Below are 21,861 nucleotides of genomic sequence, written 5' to 3' on the forward strand. Positions count from 1 at the left end.
TATATATATATATATATATATATATATATATATATATATATATATATATATATATATATATATATATATATATATATATATATATATATATATATCGGTATATTTTTATCTCTCTGAATGTTGAGAAAGCTGCAACTGTTCTCCAAAAATTTATAAAAAGGTTTTTTCTTATTACCTACAGCATTTATTATTATAAACGGAATTAACTCGCTTTCAAAAATATTGTCATTAAATCAAAATTATTTTATTTAATGACAAATATGGACTTCTAACTTGTAATTTATCAAAAGATTATCGAGATGTTTAGTTTAAGCAATGAAGGTAGAAATATATTGCTTTAATAGTTGAATGAAGCTTATTTTATAGTGTGTTTTGTTTCAAAATAAAATAATTATGTTGCGAAATAGTAATTAACAACGATTAAGCGATAAAGATCCAACAAAGATAAAAATCATCCTAAAATATATCTATTTGCGATCAAAATGGGCTACAGATAGCATAGAGCAAAACTCTTTACCTATATGAACACTGTGCATGCTTTCACCATTAGAGTGTGGAGATTCATAGAAGGAAGTACGTCAGTTTCTGTCTTAATTCATATATAGATTAAAATCTTTTATGTTAGGAAACTATGTGGAACTGAAAACTAAATTAAACATGGTTCTAAAAGATAGAATCGTGGAAATTTTAAACAATTAAAACAAAATTAAACATGGTTCTAAAAGATAGCATCATGGAAATTTTAAACAATAAAAACAAAATTATCGCTAAAATAATGAAATTTTTTTTTTATTTACAACTCAAGAAGTATTTATGGGATCTCTCTGGTCCCATGTCTCAAAAATAAACTCACCAACTTAATGCATAACAAAATTAAAAGTGAAAAACAAAATTCTAAAAAAATTATCGGTCGCCATAGTAACTGATGCAAGGACGACGCATGCGCGCTGTTTACTATTACTCTTTATTATTGTAGTTGAAAAGTGTGATGACACCATCAAATCCGAACCAAGACTCCTTTTGACAATGAATAAAAACACTTTTATTCACTGAAAATAAAAATATTAAGAGATAAAAATATCGTAATACATTCCTATACAACTGAAAAGAGAAGGAGAGGGAAGGGAAAAAGGCATGGAACCAGCCTTCTTCCCAGATGGCGCATTTAAGAGCTGCCAACACTCTGCATAATCAGTGGCTGTTAAGCAATTCAGTCTCCAATTTCGTCTGATATAATGCATGAAAGCTACAAGCCGCTTTCGAAGTATAGAGCTCCAAATCTTATCTGAGAGTTCTGCTTGGAATTTAAATAAGTAAATAAAGACAAAATAATGTCAAATAAAAAATTTTCTGTTCCTGAAACTATAGACGATTCCTTTGACGATATTATAAGTGTAAAGACTGCATTTTTTTTAAAAAAAATTCCATATATATTTGTAATTTCTCGAATTTGGACTGATAACATTCCTTCATTTTATAGGGCCCTCAGTGTTTTAAATCGGGAAAAGTTCTTACCGAGAAAGAGAGTAGCGAAAGCACTTCATCGACGCTTCCATCTAGTGATAAAAATGAATCGACTTCTTCAAAAGCTGCTTCAACTAGATTTGAAAAAGAATTTTTAAATCTGCGGGAATCTAAATTTTTTGATGGCTCTATTGACAATCAGTGAGAATACATTCCCTTTTAATATTTTGTTTCAATTTATAATTTATTATAAGTTTGATGAAAATATTTTGGGGAGATTTCCGTATCCTAACTGTGGCAGAATGATAGCAATGAAAGTCTTGGAAACTTTTAAAAAAATATCATCACAGAAAGGGACCAACTCAAAAGGTACATGTTTTTTTTTTTAAATTTTACATCTTTTTGGAAACTTGGCGATTGTAGTTGGTGCAACAGCTCATGATACAGAAATATCCCCAATATTTTGACATCTTAATCTATTTTTTACATTATTTGTTTATTCCTTGTGAAAACTTTTTTTTCCTGTTATGAGAGATAATTCTTTGTAGGTACAGAAATTGGTAAGTGGTCCTCAAAGTTTCAGTTAAGCTCTGACATAAATGTTGAAAAAAATATGTGATTTTTTTATTCATTTATTTTTTTTAACTGTGCTCTTCTAACTTTTAGTTGTTGGTATAGTTCACAGTTTTTCTCAGAGTGGCTGCATGAAAAAATAAACTTAAGATTTTCGTATAGTTGGCTGTGCCAAGAGGGTCTGAAAATTTTGGAGATAATTAGGCAATGACACAAGAGAAATAGAACAGAAATACATCACAGAAGAGAGCCAACTTACACAGTATAACTCATAGTCATCCTTCAATACGCAATTATTTATTAAATGCTACAAGTTAACAAAAACCTTGGGTGCTTTACCAATGGCAGTTGGCGCTAACAGGTACCAATATGGTATGAATAAAATGGATTAAAAAAATTTAAAGTGCCACTGACAATCACATTTATATAATACATTAAAAATGGGCAGAATTCATAATTTTTTAAAGAAAAAAAATTAGATTAATTTGATTTAAATTGAATTTTTTTTTTCCATTTAAATCATTTTTTTTATTATTATTATATTTCCCAGCCAAATCATCGGATAAAATATATTAACAGTACTTAATATTAAAGACAATAATATAGCTAAAAGATATGATATTTCTTAGTAAAATGTTTCAAAAAGTATTATTTATTTGTTGCAAACTAATCACTGAATAAAAAAAATCATGGTTATTTTTGCTTTAGCATTTTTGCTTTAACATATGACTTTAAAGATGGGGAGGCAATTTGTAAGTTAGATATCCAATCAAGAGTAAATTAGTTTAGATCAGAATTTATTTAAAAAAAATATTGTAAGTTTCTCTGGACAGAATGCCTTTCTTTAGTAATTGGTTAACACTAACTTCCTATTTAATGCATTTTGAAAGCACTTAATGTATTCAAATAAACATAATAGTAGATGGGTATGATTGAAATATAAAAAGACAAACAGTAAAATTAAAATTTTCATTTACTTCAAAAACAATTTTATCTATCATTTCAAAAAAAAAAAGTTACCTGATTTTTGGGGAGACAGGATTTAAATCATTATTAAAATTGCAATTTATAACAGAATGATTTTAAAAAAAATCACATCTGTTTTAAAGGAAATCATTGATTAAAACAGATTTTTTCTTTTTAAATAAATCATTAAGCTCAAAATATTTTTATAAATATAATGTTTAGGGTCTTTTTAAAGTCTGATTTCATTGTTAACAAATGATTTGTCCAAAAAATAATGAAAAGCTTTATTATTATATTTCTAAATATATTGATAAATAAAATTAGAGAAAGAGGATAAGAGTAACTCTAAAGTGATAATTTATAATCTTTCATTCTCTGTAAGTATAATAATTTGCTGGTGACAATAACAATCATTATTGGTGGTACGACAGCCCAGGGTGAGCCTTGGATCTTTCCGATCCACTTTTTTTTTGCACATAAAACAAAATGGGTATTATACTTGAAGTATGTTTATTACTGGTAAATAACTTATATATTACCAATAAATATATCAGGACAATTAATTTGCTATGTCGTCCCGCAGTGGACTGATTGTTAAGACATGGTTCCCAGCAGATCACCGAAGTCAAGCATCACTGGCTGCAGCCAGTGTGTGGGTGGGTGACCACTTGGATCAGCCTGCGTAGGGACTGAGGGTGTGCGGTATTGGTCCTCGTTAAACTGTTCTACCGTAAAGTACTCAACTTCGCGTGCTGGTCGTCTTGGTGCCATCCCCTCCGCAGAGGATCAAAATTGTGATGGCATGTCTTCGGATCATCCTCAGGGATCTTTCCCATGCCATCGCCAATAGCCCATTATGCAGCTTTAGTGCAACGTAAATGAACAATTTGCTATGTTATGACATATGTTTTCATTTATTTACTTTAAATATTTTTAATTTTGACTGACTAACAAAAATTTAGTTTTGCATGTAATAGTTAACTAGAATCTAAATGCTCTTACCTCTTTTGCAATTATAGCCTTAAATTAATATTGTTCCTCAACATTGCATTTTTTAGTTTTTGTGCCTGAAAATGCTTATGCATCTGTGGATTACTGGTCTAATTTCTTTAAATGAATTTTGACTATTTACTCTGAAATACAAGTAATGAAAATCATAATTTTGATACATATGAAGAACTTAACGGTTTTGTTAGTTTATAGTTTTATAGTATACTTCCGGGGCATTTTTCCTTTCATTAACTTTCATATCTTTAAACAATATTTCTCTTTAAAAGATTTATTTTAGTTACTTAATGGTATGTTTTGCTCAAAATATATACAAGAAGCAGGGTTGGGTTTTTGACGTCAAAAAGTGGTTTTTGACGTGACAAGGGTATAATACTGGTTTAAACCGTCAAAAACTAAAGTTTGCCAAGAAAATATGTAAACTTCAAAACTACCAACAGTTGCCATGCATTATATGGAAATTTAATTATGCTATAGGTAATCAGCAGGTTTTAAAATATTTTTTTATTAAAATTAAGGTAAAATAACAGATTTAAAATCTCAGAAATTTATATTCAAATGCATGTGCAGAAAAATTTTGCACAAAAATTGTTTAAATATTTATATTTTGAAAAAAAAAAATTTTTTTTTTTTTTTTTGATATTTAAGAAAATTAAAAGTTTATTACCATGCATTTTTGACATATAAGGAACATTTAACTAATATTTATATTTATAAGGAACTTACAAGTTATGTTGTATAAATACAAACTTGATACAAGTGTATAAAAAAAAATTTTAATGTTAGACTGAATATCTTTATTATCGAGTATGTTAATTTGAATTTAAAAGTATTTATATTTATGAATAATGATAAATATAATTCATATTGTTTATTATATTTATTTATAATTATTACACTTATCATTTTAAAACAATTTTCATCTCTTAATTTTTTTTCTCCTTTGTATTAAGAATACAAATAATGTATATCTTGAAAGAAGTAATTATTCAACAGCCTGAATATTTAGATATTCAACAAAACTATATAGTATTCAGCAAAATGAAATTCACAAGTATTTGGATAAACTAAATTTTCAGCATAGTAAATGAATAGGCTGAATATACTGTAAATCGACACTAACTTCTCTGTGTATTTAACAGAAAGCACTTAAATTTGTATTGTCTTATGTTAACTATGAATTTAAAAAAATTTAAGATTTAAAATTCAGAATTACTGATTTTTCTGAAAAACTAACAACCAATCACAAAAGTCAAACGAAACAGAAGAACATTACAGTCACTGATCCATGAAATATGTAAACAAATTATTATGGAAATTTTTTAATTACCCTAATTAAATACATAATTTTAAAAATTAGAACATGCATCACATTACATAATCAAAATGAAAATGATGGAAGTAGAAATTTAATTCAAAATTCAATAGTCTAGTTCATTTGCTCCTCGCAGCATACGGTAGCACATAACTAGTTTTGAACATTTTTCCACCACCAAGCAAAGTATGTTGAAAGCAGTTCACTAATCCCCCTCCCCCCAGTTTACTTTAGAAGAGCTAAAAATATACAAAAATTCCCTGATTGTGAATGTTGCATGTGCCCAACCTGTTTAAAAGATGTCTAATGTACAAAACTGCTAATGTTTATCTTTAAAAATGTCTAATTTTTAGTATAATCTATATTATATACTAAATTTGGTTTTAAATAAATTTCTTAATAATATCACTGCAGATTTTCAATAACACATGAAAATGAAAACATAATATTACAATTACAAAAGATGTGAGCTTTCAAAAGTACAAGATTTTGGTTACTATTCAAAATATAAGTGTTTCTTCAAAATTTTTAATTTATTTTTTCTAGAACATATTTAGAAACACTATCCTTTATAAAAAAATATATAAATTTTATGTATTAATTAAATTTCACATATGAATATAGGTTTTTGACATTTTTGACAGTGAGGTTTTTGACGTGACGGTTTACTGACAAGAAGTAAAATATAATGTGCTCCAGATGCATTTGGTGTTTAAATTATAATTTTAAAATAATAAAGCATAAGTAAAATGTCATTAGTGTCTCATATTTCTATCACATATTTCAAAACTTTTTATGCAGTTTAAGTACATACAGTGAAACTTCCAAGAAAGACCACCTCAGTGTTTTACATGCTATAACAATTCAAAACAGTTACTAAATTTAATCATTGAGTTGTACACTTAATTGTATGGTCTTAATGTAATAATTATCAATATATTAAGTTAATTGTGAGATTAATATTCTCTAATTATCTTAAACAGAAATAATTTTTTCTGAAAATCTGCTTTATGCATTTTGTTGTAGCAAGCAATAAAGTCACCAATGAAAATCACTAATTTCAACTGTATGATTTTATTTATTTATTTTTTAAAATTTTTATTTGAATAAATAAAAGAAATTAAAAATATGAATGAAATAGCTGAATTTAATTACGTTGGTGAAATGGATAAGTACTATTCAAAGCGATAAAAGAAAATGCTTTCCAAGTTATTTATCAACCAAATGTCATATTTTCGAACTTTAAAAATGAATAATTCAGTTTAAAAAATATTAACATTTTTAATAATTTTTGTGAAAATAAATCTTAAAGTCATTTACAGTTACTCCAATTCCTATTAATATCCAGCTAAAAATTTATAGGTTGTATATAATTTAAAAACTAGCTGTTGCAAACATAACTTATATGTCCGTAACACCCAGTTTTTGATTTTTTTTTTTTTAATTTTCTGAATTTATAAAAAAAAATTTAAAATTGGAATTTAAGTGTAAATTAAACCAAGACTTATTTTCACAAAAATTACTTGATATTTAACTGAGTTACGTGCTTTTAATGTCTACAAATGCAGCTTTTTCCTTACTGTATTTTTCTCACTGCAGGAGTGAAAAGAAACATTTAGAAAAACCAGGCAATTACTCTGCGATTCTTGTTAATCCTAGGCAGGTAAATATAAAAGAGGTGTAAGCTAAGCATTTTATTTCTTTTTCCTTGTATTAATTCAATGCTCAATTAGATTTTGTCAAATCCTTGTTTTTAAAAATGGAATCCTTCTTCATGAAAACTATATACTTCTATAAACTATATTCCTAAATTTTTATCTTAGATTTGATTTAAACTATTTGTTTCAATTTTTAATAATAAAATTTCGGAAATCCGAAATATTTCATCGATTGTGTAATAAGTTGCATAATATCATTCATACTTATTTATATGCTTTGAATGTTAGTCGTTATCCAAAGTTACTTTTGTTATTTATCTTAAATTTTTCCACCCATTTATCTTTTCTACCTGAGTAGGAGTCATTAATGCAAGTGCACAATGCTTTAAGGTTATTATGATATTGACGCTCTTATTATACAAATTCCATGTAAACTTTGATTTACTAAGTAAAATATCTTTTGTTTTATACTCTGCTGTCTATCTCTCTTTGTAACTTGATTTTCAAAAAGAGCTTTCTTTTCCTGTGATTAAAACTCAAAGCAGTATAGTAGTAGGCAGTAATAAAAATGTAATTTTTTTATCCACTTTTAAATTTAGGTTGACTACAGAACAGGGAAAATACACAGATTTTTCAATCTAGAAAAATCACAAAATTCAAATAAAATAGCAAAAAAATTAGGGGGAGAAAATTTGTTTGATGGTTTTGTTTTGTTTTAATTATGTACAAACTTTAAAAGATATTTTCTGGTGCTTAATTTTGATTCAATTTTTATCAACTACAATCTACTAAATTTTTTGCTATTATAATGTGTTTTATATTTATTCTGTTCATAAAGGTCTTTTTTTTTTTCTCCATGAGCAATACTGACTTTTTTTATGCAGATTTGTTTAAAAAAAAAAAATTTAAACTTTGTAACCAACTAATCAGTTTTTTAAGCACTCAATGCCATCATAAATTCGTGTTTAAATCTTCTTCTTTTTTTCCCTTAGCAGTTATTGCAATTGATTTTCTCATGGTTTTTAAAATTACGACACACAAAATTTGCATCGCATATTTGAGTGATCACTTTTTGGTGGTTTTGATTTGCACCAATACCATTATAAATCCATACAGTGTTTCGATCTGTTTATGAACTACTATTATTAGAAATTTTCTAATTTGTTTCTTTGTTTTTTGTGACACACAAAATACAATCTGGGCATTTTCTTTTACATATGGTTGTCTTTTTTTACATAACAATTTCTTAGTTTTTTTTCTAGTTTTTTTTTTACAGTTATTATTGCTGATATGCACTTATTTTTTTTAAAAAATACTGACCACTAAAAAACTATTTTTAAAAAATGTCTACATTAAATATCTCTTATGTTGCAGAGAGGAAATCCTCTGTTGAAACACATAAGGAATGTGCCCTGGGAGTTCGGTGAGATTGAGCCTGATTATGTGATTGGAAAAACATCCTGTGCTCTGTTTTTGAGGTTTGTATTGACAAAGCATCCTGTTACTCGGTCGAGCATTTTCCATTTATCTGAAACATTTTGTTTCTCACGCAAAATGAATTGGTACTTGAAACCTGCGCTGCTGAATGCAAAAATATTTTAGCAATTTATAACTAGTTGGTTTTGGGAAACGGTACTTGGAGATCTTAAAATAGCAATTATTATTGATTTTTTTTTGTCAAAAAAAAAAATTTTTTTTTTGAATAAAGGAATGAATTAGTTATCAAATGAGTTTATAAACACTAATTCTGACCACCTGGTACAGTTTGTCTAAAGTAAGAACTCCCCTATCCATTTGTCTGGACCGATGGCGGTCAATATGGTAATGGCAATGACTATTTCAAGTAGGGTTGTGGGGATCACTGTTTCAGGCAAGTTTTGGATCGGGTTGGCAAGAGAAAGAGAATCATTTTCTTCGATCTGATTTGTTAGCCCTAGAGTGAAAAAAGGCTACCCTCCCTGAAATGCACTATTCTTATTTCCATAGCAGCAGACGACATCAGACTTTGTAGCAGATGGATATTGTATTAATATTTGTAAGACGACATCAGACTTTGTAGCATAGACAAACTATATTGTGTATTTTCTTCCATATATGTTTTCTTCTATATATGTTTAGCAAGATTGCAGGCTCAGAGAATTGGTTATTTAACTGTGTGCTGTATATATCAATGTCTTTTCTTGTCACAGAATCATTCTGAAGTTGAATTTTTTGCTTTCGATAATGAATGGTATAAAAAAAAATTTAATTTTCTCCGAGCATTATTCTTACGCTTTTAAAAACATTTCTAATCTATACTTCATCATTTAATCATGCCGGCCTCAACACTTTTCCATCAGAGGAAAAAATACTCTTATCAGAATTATATGGTATACCGTTAACTATAAGTCAGAAAATTTCAGTGTCACCTTATTGCTATTCAGATGCTTCTGAATGTCTGGATACTGGACACACGTTAGATTGAAGGAGAGATCGTTACTTTATCTATCCAATCAAGCACTCTGCATTTTATTTTTGTTTACTTTAGCTTTGAGTATTTGTCTTTTGTATTCTTTTAATTTTTTTAGTGAATTAAATAGCATTTGACTTATATTAATATTTGTAAGTTAATGTTTAATAATGTTTTTTTTTTGTGATGTTACACATCTATATAATGCTTCATGATTTCTTACTTTTTACTCTTCAGTGTGCAACATAAGAGATTAGCAATAATTTAAATTGCATCTACTGAATATACAACAAACAAATTTTAATATATCTGTGAATGCTGGTCAGAACTACACTTCCTTTTTAGAAGTATTTGGTGCTCTTTTCAACATCTATAAATATTCAAATTCATGAATTTAAGAATAAAATAAAGACTTTATATTTAAAAATCTACTAAATTGCAGTTAATATTTCTATTTTTAATGGTAGCTTTAAAAAAAAGTTTTTCTGTTATAATAAAAAATGCTTAAGAATCCCTAGCTTACTTCAAATTCATAGTAGACTTAAAATCTACTAAAGTTTTCTCTGATTTAATTGGCGGCTATATTCATCTAAGCATAACTTACTATTGATTTATTTTTCAGCTTGAGGTATCACAACTTATATCCAAATTATATTCATGATAGATTGAAAGCTCTTGGGAAATCATACAATCTGCGTGTTTTGTTGGTTCAAGTAGATGTAGTGAGTACTCTTAATCACATATTTTATCTTTTTTATATGGTGCTACGTTTCACATAGTAAATACCTAGCTGTGATTTCTAAACCTTTTGTTTTAGACTGAACCGAACCCACCTTTGAAAGACCTGTCTGTTATCTCAATTTTAGCTGACTGTACATTAATGGTCTGTTGGAGGTTTGTAAAGCACTTTTATTTAGAGTTGTTATAACAAAGTGTAAATTATTAATGGACCACTATTAAATTGTACTGTTTGAAATGGAAAAAAAAAAGCATTAAAGAATCTTTTTTGTATATATATATATTTTTTCATTAATAGATTGACAGAAGGCATAGCATTTTTAAAAAATGCTTAAAGTTGCTTATTTTTTATTTACGTTTTTTAAAAGCCCTTAAAAGTATTTTTTTCACTGGGTGTTGGTAAAAGGTACTTAATTTTCTATCTTTCAAAATGATAATATATCTTTCAAAATGATAATATGATGATAATCTTTCAATATTATCATCATAAATTATTAAAAAAAGAATGATTTTCTCAATGTTCTCTGCAAAATATTTCAGAAACTAGTTATTTTATCATGATTAACTCTGATAATGTTTTTGCATTTTGTTGATTTCATGTTTATAAATGAAGAACTTTAAATAATTGGAAGAAATATTTTTTATTACTATCACACATCCTATTTGTGATATTTTTGTTTTGTTTTTTTGAAAAATGTTTGAAAATATTTTTTGAGTGCTTAAAAGATGCTTATCTTTTCTTAAAAAATCTGGATATGCATCCTGATTAACTTCGAAAGGAAATAATGCACAGTAATCGCAAAGTGAGAGAAGTTCTACTAAAAATTATCTTCAAAAGAATTCTTGAATCCCTTTTAAAAAATAATTCACAACAATTACAAAGTAATTGAAGTCCCACCAAAAATAAGCTTCAAGAAGCGTAAAATCCCGCATGAAGCCGCAACTTCTGATTAAATTTTCTCCTTGCCATTTAACGTTACAAAATTAACATTGTCTTCATAGCTAGTCAAAATCGTATGATTCATGTGTGTTAATTGCGCATGCTAAATCCTAAGCGTCTTCTTATATTGACATCTTAAATCAGAGTTCTGAGACAATGAATGTGCTAAATTGATTATTTGCAATATATTGCCCAGAGCTGTGGTGTCTCAGGAGATAGAGTGTTCGCCTCCCAATGAGGTGAACCAGGTTCGAAACCCAGTGATGTCAAACGAACTCATTTTTAAATCAATCCATAAATTTATTTTATTTTTTTATAAAAATAATTCTAAAAATTTTCTTTCATGAGGAGACACTTGGTCATCCCTCATTTTTTGTTCATTTACTCTTACCACTGTTCTTCATATTATTCATGTTTGTGTTGTTTTTTTTATCATGCTTTAATTGCAAAGGCTTACTTTAAAATTGTTTTGTTAAAATTTTACAATATACACTTTAAGTAAAAGGGCCCTGTAATATTCTTATACAATTAAAATTGTGCCTTTTTGATCTCTTTTAAATATTGATCCTAGTTTTATCTAAACAACTAATATGCATAATGATTTAATTAAACTTCTTAATTGAAAACTTTAGAATTCTTTTAACTTCAGAATTCCTATAACTCATAAAATATAATTGTCTGAATTAATATGTTTCACTCAGTACTAGACCTTCTGATAAAGGTTGACCTTACTCTTTGCATAAATAAAGTTTTGCTACAAACATTTATAAAATATAGATTTTAATATCTAATTAATTTAAATGGAAAGGGTATGTGGGGAATTAATGTTTTTGAAAACACTTGAGTTACTTTCATAAAAAGTTTTTTATGAAAATTAAACGTGAATTTATTGGTTACTCAAAATTTGAAGGGAGAATGTTGTTAATTTCTTTCTTGTTAATAAGCAGTGATCTTAAAAAAGGTTCGGAGCCTATTGTGTACATAGTTCAAGATTAGAAACTTCCTTCACATTTAAGACACTCAAATTGTCTTTTATATTTTCCTTGAGGAAAAGGCTTAAACAAAAAACCTTAAATTAATATTTTTTTGAATTTAGAAACCTTGTCATGAAATATATATTAGAAACTACAATTTTATTTATTTATTTTAGTGCAGAGGAAGCTGGCAGTTACTTAGAAACATATAAGATGTTTGAAAATAAGTCAGCTGATTTCATTAAAAAGAGGCAAGACAATGATAATTATTCACAGGTAATGTTATCAAAAAGATTTCATATTCTATTTAGATTATTAAATAATAACTAAAAGAAATTTCGTGTTGAAAAAGGCATCTCAATCATATTTGTTTTCATGACATTAAATAGATTTATAAATCAAAAAAAAAAAATTTATCATGCTTTGTTCTATAATCAAATTTGATTCCAAAGATTTAGTTCGCAATTCTGTTGAAATAAAAATTAAACCTACATTACTATTGCAAATTCTTTTACATTTTTTTTCATAATCTCTATTTAATATTTATTTGCTTAAGAAAATATTTTTTTCACAAATGTGCAAAAGGTTAATTTCTTTATAATGTTCTACTATTTTGTATTTGTTGTTTTAATTGCATATGTAGAAAAATGCTCAGTAAGTACAATGGAATAAAAAAATTATCTTTCGATTATTAGCCCAACAATTATTCATTGTTAAACTTGTGATAAAATTTACCTTTCTAGCCACTGTGCAGGGTGCAAAAATACAGCTACAGAGTTGAAAATCGACTTGTCCAAAAGCCAATTTTTGTCTCTGAACATTTTTTTTTTCATTACAATTTGTTTAAAAATTATTGCAGTTTTTTTTCCCCAATAGATGCCATTTTACTGCACAAAAGCTGCAAGACTTAAAAATTTGGAAATACAGCATGTGAAAAATTTTTACAAGGAGTACACTAGAATAAAAAAAGAAATAAGTTTCAATTATTAGTTCAAAAATTATCAACTTTTAAACTTGTAGGAAAAACCAGGTAGAACAATCTACAACCTGCTAAAGTGTGGCAACATAGTTGAAATTTAAAACCAAAAAAAAGGGATTACTTTCAAAACTCCAATTTATTTTTGCAATTTTAAGTACTTTTTTGCTTTAATTAATGACTATTTATCCATTGTTAGAAAAAAAATTCTGTTTCTCTCTTAAAATCCTCATTTTTTAAGCTCACGTTTGATTGCTGTCAAATATAACAAAAAAGTGAATAAATAAGAATGAGGGTATCAATATTGAACAAAATTGGTCAGTAAATGTCGTGATTTTAACTTTTTTTTTAAATCATGGAAAGTCATGGATTTGGGTTGCTAAAAAGTCTAATTTTTAAAAAGGAATTTACCCCCTTCCTTCAATTTCATGGTGTTCTGAATATCTGAATTTGTAACAAAATCCCCACTCACAGTCATATTTTATTAAAATATAAAATGTTTTTATCATGTTCTTTAAAAATCATGGTGTTCTTCAAAAACATCTTTTCTAGAGCAAATTATCTTTTAAACTTCTGTGATTTCAGAATTTTTGTTATTATTATTTTTTTTTTTAATTCCAAAATGAGAACAGAAAAATCAGCGGTATTTCTTTCTTTTCCGATGAACAAGAAAAGTATCTTTAGAATATAATTCTTATTACAGAAAAGAAGAAGAAAAATTATTTGCTTTCCTATTTTTTCAGCTATTTTATTGCTTCAACTCTTTCTTTGCCCTGTTTTTTTTTTTTAATTTAAAATCTACAAATATGAGGATGCAGAGTATAACAGTTTTGGTTATACCTATCATTTCAATTAATGTTATTATAATGCTTTTGAAATTTATTCTTGTGTTTTTGTCAGAAAAAATAGTAACTTCTTTAAGTCATGAATTTGAAAATCTGAAATGTAGCAGATACCCTGGATTTTGCTAGGTATAAATCTTAAAATTTACATCAAAGTTTTTAAAAATCAGTCATGAAGGTTGGCAAGCAAAGGGAGAAGCTTCCCAGTATAATAAAAGAGCACTGCTTTTAGTTTTAATTTACAATAATAATCAAAATAAGCATAGAAAAGGATTCTAAGAAAAGATAAGGAATCAATATTGCAGGTAAATACAAGTCTGGTGACAAGTAAAGAAATCTGGACCTTCTTTGTTAATTAAGGAAGCATATCATGTGAATTTCTGACCAATAAGAAGGGACCTGATAAGGGTGACAAAAGGCTCTAGACCATTATTTCTGATATTTTGACAAGAATTCTTGTAATTTTAGTGGTGTAACATTGTTGTGTATTAATGAAGATGGCTAAGGGACCTATAAAGAAAACTACAACCAACTTTTTCACATCTTCGCTTATGTACTATATATATATATATATACAGTGTAAAGTCGCGTATCCGGAATCGGTGGGGTTTCCAGAAGTCCGTATAATAGATTTTTCCGTATAATACACCCCCAAGGTAAACAAAGCTTAAAATGATTTAATAAACGATCTGAATCTAAGAAGCAAAAAATAAATAAACACTATTTTTAAGGGGAATAATGTTTTAGTATTAAAATATCTAATCAATCAAATATAAAATATTAGAAAAAAAAATATTATTGCTGAAAATATGGAAAACGAAAAAAATTTAACAGTTACGAAAATATTAATCCGCCATTTTGAACCAGAATGATTCAAGCAGGAAGGGGAAATTCTGGAACAAAGCTTAAAATGATCTAAATCTAAGAAGCAAAAAATAAATAAACACTATTTTTAAGGGGAATAATGTTTTAGTATTAGAATATCTAATCAATAAAATATGAAATATTAGAAAAAAATATTATTACTTAAAATATAGAAAACTAAAAAAAATTGACGTATGAAAATAATAATCTGCCATTTTTAACTAGAATGATTCAAGCAAGAAAGGGAAATTCCCGTCATTCATTAAGGTGGGTAGATGGAGGAGAAAAATTCATTTCCTCCTTATTTGTGAAAGAAAATAAGTGTAAAGAGGAGATCATTTAAGTTGAGGGTGGGGAAGTAACAAATTATTGTTTTCTCTCCAATCATTGGCTATCAATTAAGCATAAAGGCGGGATACACTGATCGGGTTCTCTTTATTTTTTCTTTTATGACTGAAAGAATCTGCTAAAGAAAGAATGTTACCCCCTTTTTCCCCCGCCTCCTAAATATTACATGGTATGGGGAAGAACGAATGTTTTGGTCACTCAATGGTCTTGGTAGATCTTCACTTCCCCTTTCTGGTGATTTATGGGTTCAATGCATAAATCAGAGGTTCAGTGCAAGCTAGAAAAAGAGAAAATTTGTCAAAAGATCTTTTTTTTAGGAAAGGTGAAGATGGAGAGATGTTTGTTTATTTTGATTTTTAAAAAGTGTCCGGGAAAGGGACGTCCGGATACGGGACGTTACACTGTATATATATATATATATAAAATTTGAGTAATTCATTTTGTGTATTTTAACTGTAACTATACTTTACCCACATGCAAGTGAAAATCTCCTAATAGTTTCATAATAAAAAACTTTTTTTTAGCTTGTGGATTGTTTGACAACAATAAGATCAATCAATAAGACAGATGCAATGGTTTTGCTTTCTACCTTTAAGGTAAGTACTACTTATAAGTTATACACTTTTACATACTTTCTCTAAAATCGCAATTTTCTCTTCTTTTCAATATTTATTCAATTGATGTTAAAAATGTGGGGGGGGTTCCATTTTATCTTTTTACAGAAAAACTGAAATAGTCCTCCTGCCTGTTAATCCCTAAAATCATGATTGTTAAGGACCTTCCCAGTTTTAATTGCATAAATTTCTTTAAATGTTTTTCATTTAAAAATAATTAAACTTAAGAGTATGGCTCTAACATTTCATTACAAATAAAAAGTTTGACACAAAAAGGGAATAAAAATGTAATGATAGGTAAAAGAAAAATGAGTTTGCGAATTACTAAAGTCCTCTAGTAAAGTTATTTATAGACTCATTCTTCCAGTTTCTCACTCCATTCACTTAAAAAATATTCAGTTAAAATAATATTATCACAATCATAAACTAAATTTTTTTTAAATATAAATTTTTAAAAATTTGCAAAAATGCTGAAAAATAAAATTATTTTAGTATGCAAGGGCAAATTCTGGATATTATCTCTATACAGAATCAATTTGTAAAGGCAAACCATTTTTGTAAAATGTGTATGAAAGTTAAATAGTTCTCTATGAATGTTGAATATTACTACTTCATGTTAAAAACAAAAATATTTTCTCTTAGACTCTAAAAGGTATTGTGTCAGCATCTGTTGAAGAATTAACACTATGTCATGGTATGGGGCCATTAAAAGTAAGTAATGGAATTTGGGTAAATTAGAAAGTTTTGTCTTAAATAACTTCTTCCACTTTTTATATCTAATAATCAGGTTCAAAAGAAAAAAAAAAATTTCTCCAAAAGCTTATTTAAAAAGTTTTTTTTTTAAATGAAGTTTCTTAATCAAGAAACTTGTTAAATCTTTTTTTATTTGTCGAGTTTATTTGTTTTGAAGAATATGCAACATTTTTGTTGTTGCATATCCAGTGAAATTTACACTTGACTACTTAAATAAGACAAAACAGGTTTTTCTGAGAAACATTCTCACATTTGAAGCTATATTTAATTAGTTATGTTCCACAAAGTCCTATATCCAAACTTCCATTTTTAGAAGCATAAATGCCATACAATTTTAAACAATCCAAATTAATGAATCTCTTTTTCAAAAAAGGAAAAGAGATTTTTTTTCATATTGTCATGTTTCACGTATGTCACAGAAACCCTTCTGCACAACAGCAGGCACAGTAGTACATTTTTCATCTCAAATTTTTTGAAAAATCAATGAGAAAAAAAAATGAACAAAAGAAAGATTTTTATAGTCTCATTCTAAGCAAATCTGCAGCAGTTCATAAATCAAAATTTTTCTGCAACTCAAGTGCAGTTAAATATAGACTAGATATTAGAAAAATTAAAATTACCCTAACTTATAACTAATTTAAATTTAATTTGAAATGTCTATAATAATGTTCAAAAGAAACTGGGAACGAAACCATAGAGAAAGCATCCAAATAACTAATGATAAAAAAAAAATTGACATCAAGTTCAAGATTTATGTAATAAATATATGTCTCTTAAGATGTATCACTCCAGATAAAAGTTTTTCAGACTATTATTAAAAAAATTTTTATCCTACTTAAATCCCATACTGGTAGCAAAATTTGCACTTGTGAACATGGGACAGATAAAAAATCAATGCAAAAAATTTTTCCTTTTTAACTTTAATTCGAAACTTAAACAACAATACTTATGAAGAAAATTTAAATTAATCCATAGCTTCAAAATATCAAATCAGCTTATTCTAAATACAAAAACAAATTATAAGTTATCTCTGATTCAAAACTGGAAAAGTAATAGCATTTTTAAGCTAAGTGAAAAAATTTAACAATTTTTTTAAGGAAAAAAAATATTTTGCTTTTTAAAAAAAAAAAATTTGAATAAGTTTTGGCTTGTTATGAATATATTTTATTGAATAAAATTATACCACAACCCATAGTAAAAACTTTTCTCTCAAACTTAAATTTCTGAAACTGTTTTTGCAGCACTGCATGCTGACACCTGCCTAATACATAGTTTTGGGTGCCAGATTTAAAAATAAAAAAAAAGAAGAGAAATTATTACTTACCATTCAGTTATGGGGATAAAGGAGAAAAATCTTTACATTTTCACTTGATCTTTATTTTATTTAAAAAATTTACAATTTCAAAAAATATGTACGTTATCCTGCTATCAGTTTATTGTTATTAATATTATTATTTTTAAAATATGAAGAGAAAAAAGTTGCAGATGGTGAAAGAAACTGACACTCTTCAAAAAAAAAGTATATCTGCATTTTAAGTAAAATTATAAAGGTAAATTGACAGAATATAGCAACATAAAACAAAAAATAGTTAAGTAAAACAATTATTCAAAATATTTCTGCATCAAATGTAATATTATATAATGTACTCTGTATTTAATGTAGCTTTAATTCCATTTAGTGAACTGAAAATAATAAAAATTGAAGAATATTTTAGAGGAGAGGAAGAAATGATTTGTGGTTAGTGTAAAAGTTTGGAATTACTCTCTTGAATTGTTGAAAATAAGAAACTAAATATATCTGGAGTATAAATTTAGAATAAAAAACATCTATAAAAATGCTAGCTTAGGAAAATTCCTTATCAAAGATTCTGGTTAGTTTTCTTTGATTCATTGAAGTTTTTAAAAATAATTAATTTTGTAGGAGAGGGGGAAATGATTTGTGGTTAGTGTAAAAGTTTGAAATTACTCTCTTGGTTTGTTCAAAATAAGAAACTAAATATATCTAGAGTATATAAATTTAGAATAAGAAACTAAAAATTATCTATAAAAATATTAGCTTAAAAAAATTCATTTTCAAAGTTTGCAGTTAGTTTTCTTTAATTAATTGAAGGTTTTGAAAATAAAGAAAATATAAAATTAACATTTATTTATTTACTAATTTCTAAAAATTTTGTTTCTTTGGTTGAACGTTTTTACTGTATTAAATTTAAACTAGATAAATTTTTTAATATATAATTTTAATCTCCTTTAAGTATACAAATTTTGCTATATGTTCGATCAGTACTAGGATGTTGATGATAAACACATTTTCTGAATTTTAGAATGTTTTTTTTGGGGGGGAGGGGGGCATTATTGATGTTTTTTTGATTCATTCATATTTTTTAAACTTTTTTTAATGATTTTTTATGAACTTCGAATGATAATTTTCATTTTATGGGAATTTTGCTTGTTTGTTAATTTTTTTTATTTTATAAATTTTGCATTGAATCTTGCTATTTTAATATCCTCCAATAACAAAGGTTGATGTTGAACATAGTTTCTTAAGATATAAGAATTTGCTTTTTGACAACAGAAAATCCTTCAATTTTAAGCATATCAAAAATCATTTGATACCACAGTGCAATTCAGATGTTCTTGAAAATAGTAATGAAAAATTTTTTTATTTGTTTTCATTACTTCTTTATTTATTTAATTTTAAAATACAGCGATTCCCGTTTTAGCGAATTCCAAGGAACCAAAACAATCGCTACTTAATAACCAAAATTCATTGTACCGATATTACGAATTTTAGCATTAACCAAAACTATTTTATTGCATTGGAATTTTTCGCATAAAAAAATAATAAATATTGCATTTTATTACAGTTTGATCTATTTGTACCCCACACTTAGAAAATATCAAATCAATATTTTAAAATCTCACAAAAACAATTAAATTAAAAGAAAATAATGGATTTATTATCACTTACGTATCAGAAATTCCTTAATCCGTAATTTTTTTTCAGTACAAATTATTTAGAACCAGTACAAATAACAAACTTCGCCAAATTACGCTCATTTTCAAACAACTAACTGTACTGGAAATCACTCTTTTGGAAAGACTCGTGTATTTTTACTTCTTCAAACGTGATTGGGTTGGGGTTTAGTCTTTTCGGGGTGGTCCCTTTTGAGTGATTCACCTTTTTTGACTTGTCCCTTTCATATCTGAAATTTTTTATTTTGAAAATGCAAAAATATTTTAATTCTGAGATCATTGTGTACTTATGAAGAATGGAAAAATATTTTGATCCTGAGAGAAAATGAGAATTGTTGCTTATTTTCACCTTTATTAAATCTGATTAAGAATTTTGTAGCATTGTTATTTTTAATTCATTGTTTGTATGGAGATTCATTTGGGGATTCGAAAAATATTCGTTACATTGAAATTTTTATTCTTTCAGATATATATAAAGCATGTTTCCGGAAATTTTTAAGGATATTATTTTTCAATTTAAGATCATCAGTATCCTTGATTTGTACATGGTATATTGAACTTATCTTAAACAATAACTTATGATTGGCATCGCAAACAAAATTGAATTTTGAAGATAGTGATGCATATTGGCTGAGTAAATTTAGTTTCCTGAAATGATGTGTCTTGTTGATATTCTGATATCTCAATAAATTAGTGTTGATTCTTAGAGTAAAAAATTACTTCTTTTTAATAAACTGATATTTTTCTTGCATGTGTTAACCAAAGCCATTTTAAGATTTCTGCCTTTTATTTCAACAAATTTAGGATAGTAAAAATTATGTCTTGCTTTTATTTCAAGTTTAAAAACTTCCAAATGGGAAAATACATATCACCTAACATTTAACTCTTTGCGTCTTAGTGTTCCTACTTTTAAAATAAAGTCAAGAAATAGGTTTCAAACAATTGTTACTGATTGTTTTTATCTAAATAAACCTCTTTTTCTTAAAAATCACTTAAAGGCTGGTACTTACATGCATTGATTTAAAGTCTTATAAAAACATGTATAAAAGATATAAACTTAGAAAAACATTTATAGTAAAATTGGGCAAGAATATTATTTTTTTAAATGTATCTTTTTTTTTTAATTTTATTTTATTTTCATTAATATGCATATCTTTATTAACTTAAATTGGAAATAATCTTTGCATATTTTTTTCAGGCCAACAGATTGTATGAAGCATTGAGAAAACCATTGAAAAAGGAAAAAATGAAATAAGGCTTATATTTATTTAATAGTTTTATTTTATTTTTTCTTACAAGATATGCTGTATATATTTTTTTCACTTGTAATGTTCTGTTAGGTTATTTTTAATGTCTTCATTTTTTCTACTTTCACATTGAATTGACCTATTTCAACATCATGTTTTCGTGTAAATAAATGCATTTTTAAAAAATGAATTAAGTCTTACTACATACAGGGTGACAAGAAATAACCTTGCTTATTAAAATATCACTACTGAACTTAGAAATATACATGATAAAATTACTACCAGTACGATATTTACAAAATATTTTAATATGGCTACTGTTGCAGGGTTCGTAGCTGTTTCCTATTTTTATTTTGTTTCTTACTTTTCCTGATTAAAAACATTTTGACCTAATCTTTTTGATATTCCTGATTTTTTTTATTCTAAATGTACAATTTTATATGATTTTTAAATAATCATTTGTGTTTTTTTAAGTTTCTTTCAGTTGGAAAGAAAACTAGACAGAAAAATCAGTGTCAATCAATCAAATCAATGTCAAAACCAGCTTTTATTTTTTTTTAATTAAATCTGAGACATCTATAAATGAAGAGAAGCATAAAAAACAAAGCAATTTTATGTTCCTTTTTCTGCAGAAGAATAAATAATTGTCTTATTAAGCACCACCCTTCAAGCGAGATTGTTTTCTATTTTTGTCACTTTACACTTCTTTTCATCATACGCTAAACACAGGCATTCAACCCCAAGGTCAAGCACAACAGGTGTTTTTTATGCATAGGATATTGAAGAAGAACAAGTGTTTTCTTTCCCTTTTTTGAGTTCAATTTACATAATGAATTTAACTTTATGATTTTCATTAAAAATCAAGAGAAGTTTCGTGACGTGTTAAAGGCAGTGATATTAGTAAAACAATTATTTGTTATATCAAGGAATAAAAGGGTAATAAAAAATCGGGATTTAAAAAAGCGAGTAAAAAACAATTTAGACAATTTTAAAGAAGTAATATTTTTCTTCCATATTAAGATTTCATTATTTTTAGACAACCGAATCTAACTATGCTCTTGCTGAATTCCAAAATATACCTGATATAAAAGTTAAATACGGCTGCGAGAATCTTTCTACTAAAAATATTTTAAATTAACTTATTGTATTGTAATTTTAT

At 26.7% G+C, this 21,861-nt stretch overlaps 1 protein-coding gene across 2 annotated transcripts; it reads left to right on the plus strand.

Moving 5' to 3' along the window:
* Positions 1–1,235: 1,235 nt before the first annotated feature.
* Positions 1,236–21,308, plus strand: Ercc1 (DNA excision repair protein Ercc1). Of its 2 annotated transcripts, XR_006225256.3 has the most exons (11): positions 1,236–1,394; positions 1,481–1,665; positions 6,926–6,989; positions 8,359–8,462; positions 10,056–10,155; positions 10,251–10,327; positions 12,262–12,361; positions 15,640–15,711; positions 16,372–16,440; positions 18,162–18,220; positions 20,654–21,308. XR_006225256.3 is itself a non-coding variant. In XM_021145919.4 (10 exons), the coding sequence occupies exons 1-10, from the start codon at positions 1,332–1,334 to the stop codon at positions 20,708–20,710; spliced, it is 891 nt and encodes a 296-aa protein (XP_021001578.1). In that variant the 5' UTR covers positions 1,236–1,331; the 3' UTR covers positions 20,711–21,308. The 2 variants fall into 2 exon arrangements, 1 of the variants encoding a protein (XP_021001578.1); XM_021145919.4 differs by lacking the exon at positions 18,162–18,220.
* The last annotated feature ends 553 nt before the right edge of the window (positions 21,309–21,861 follow it).

The sequence above is a fragment of the Parasteatoda tepidariorum genome, chromosome 6, assembly GCF_982258835.1.
Source record: "Parasteatoda tepidariorum strain Cologne lab strain chromosome 6, Ptep-v5.0, whole genome shotgun sequence".
Classification (NCBI taxonomy): domain Eukaryota; kingdom Metazoa; phylum Arthropoda; class Arachnida; order Araneae; family Theridiidae; genus Parasteatoda; species Parasteatoda tepidariorum.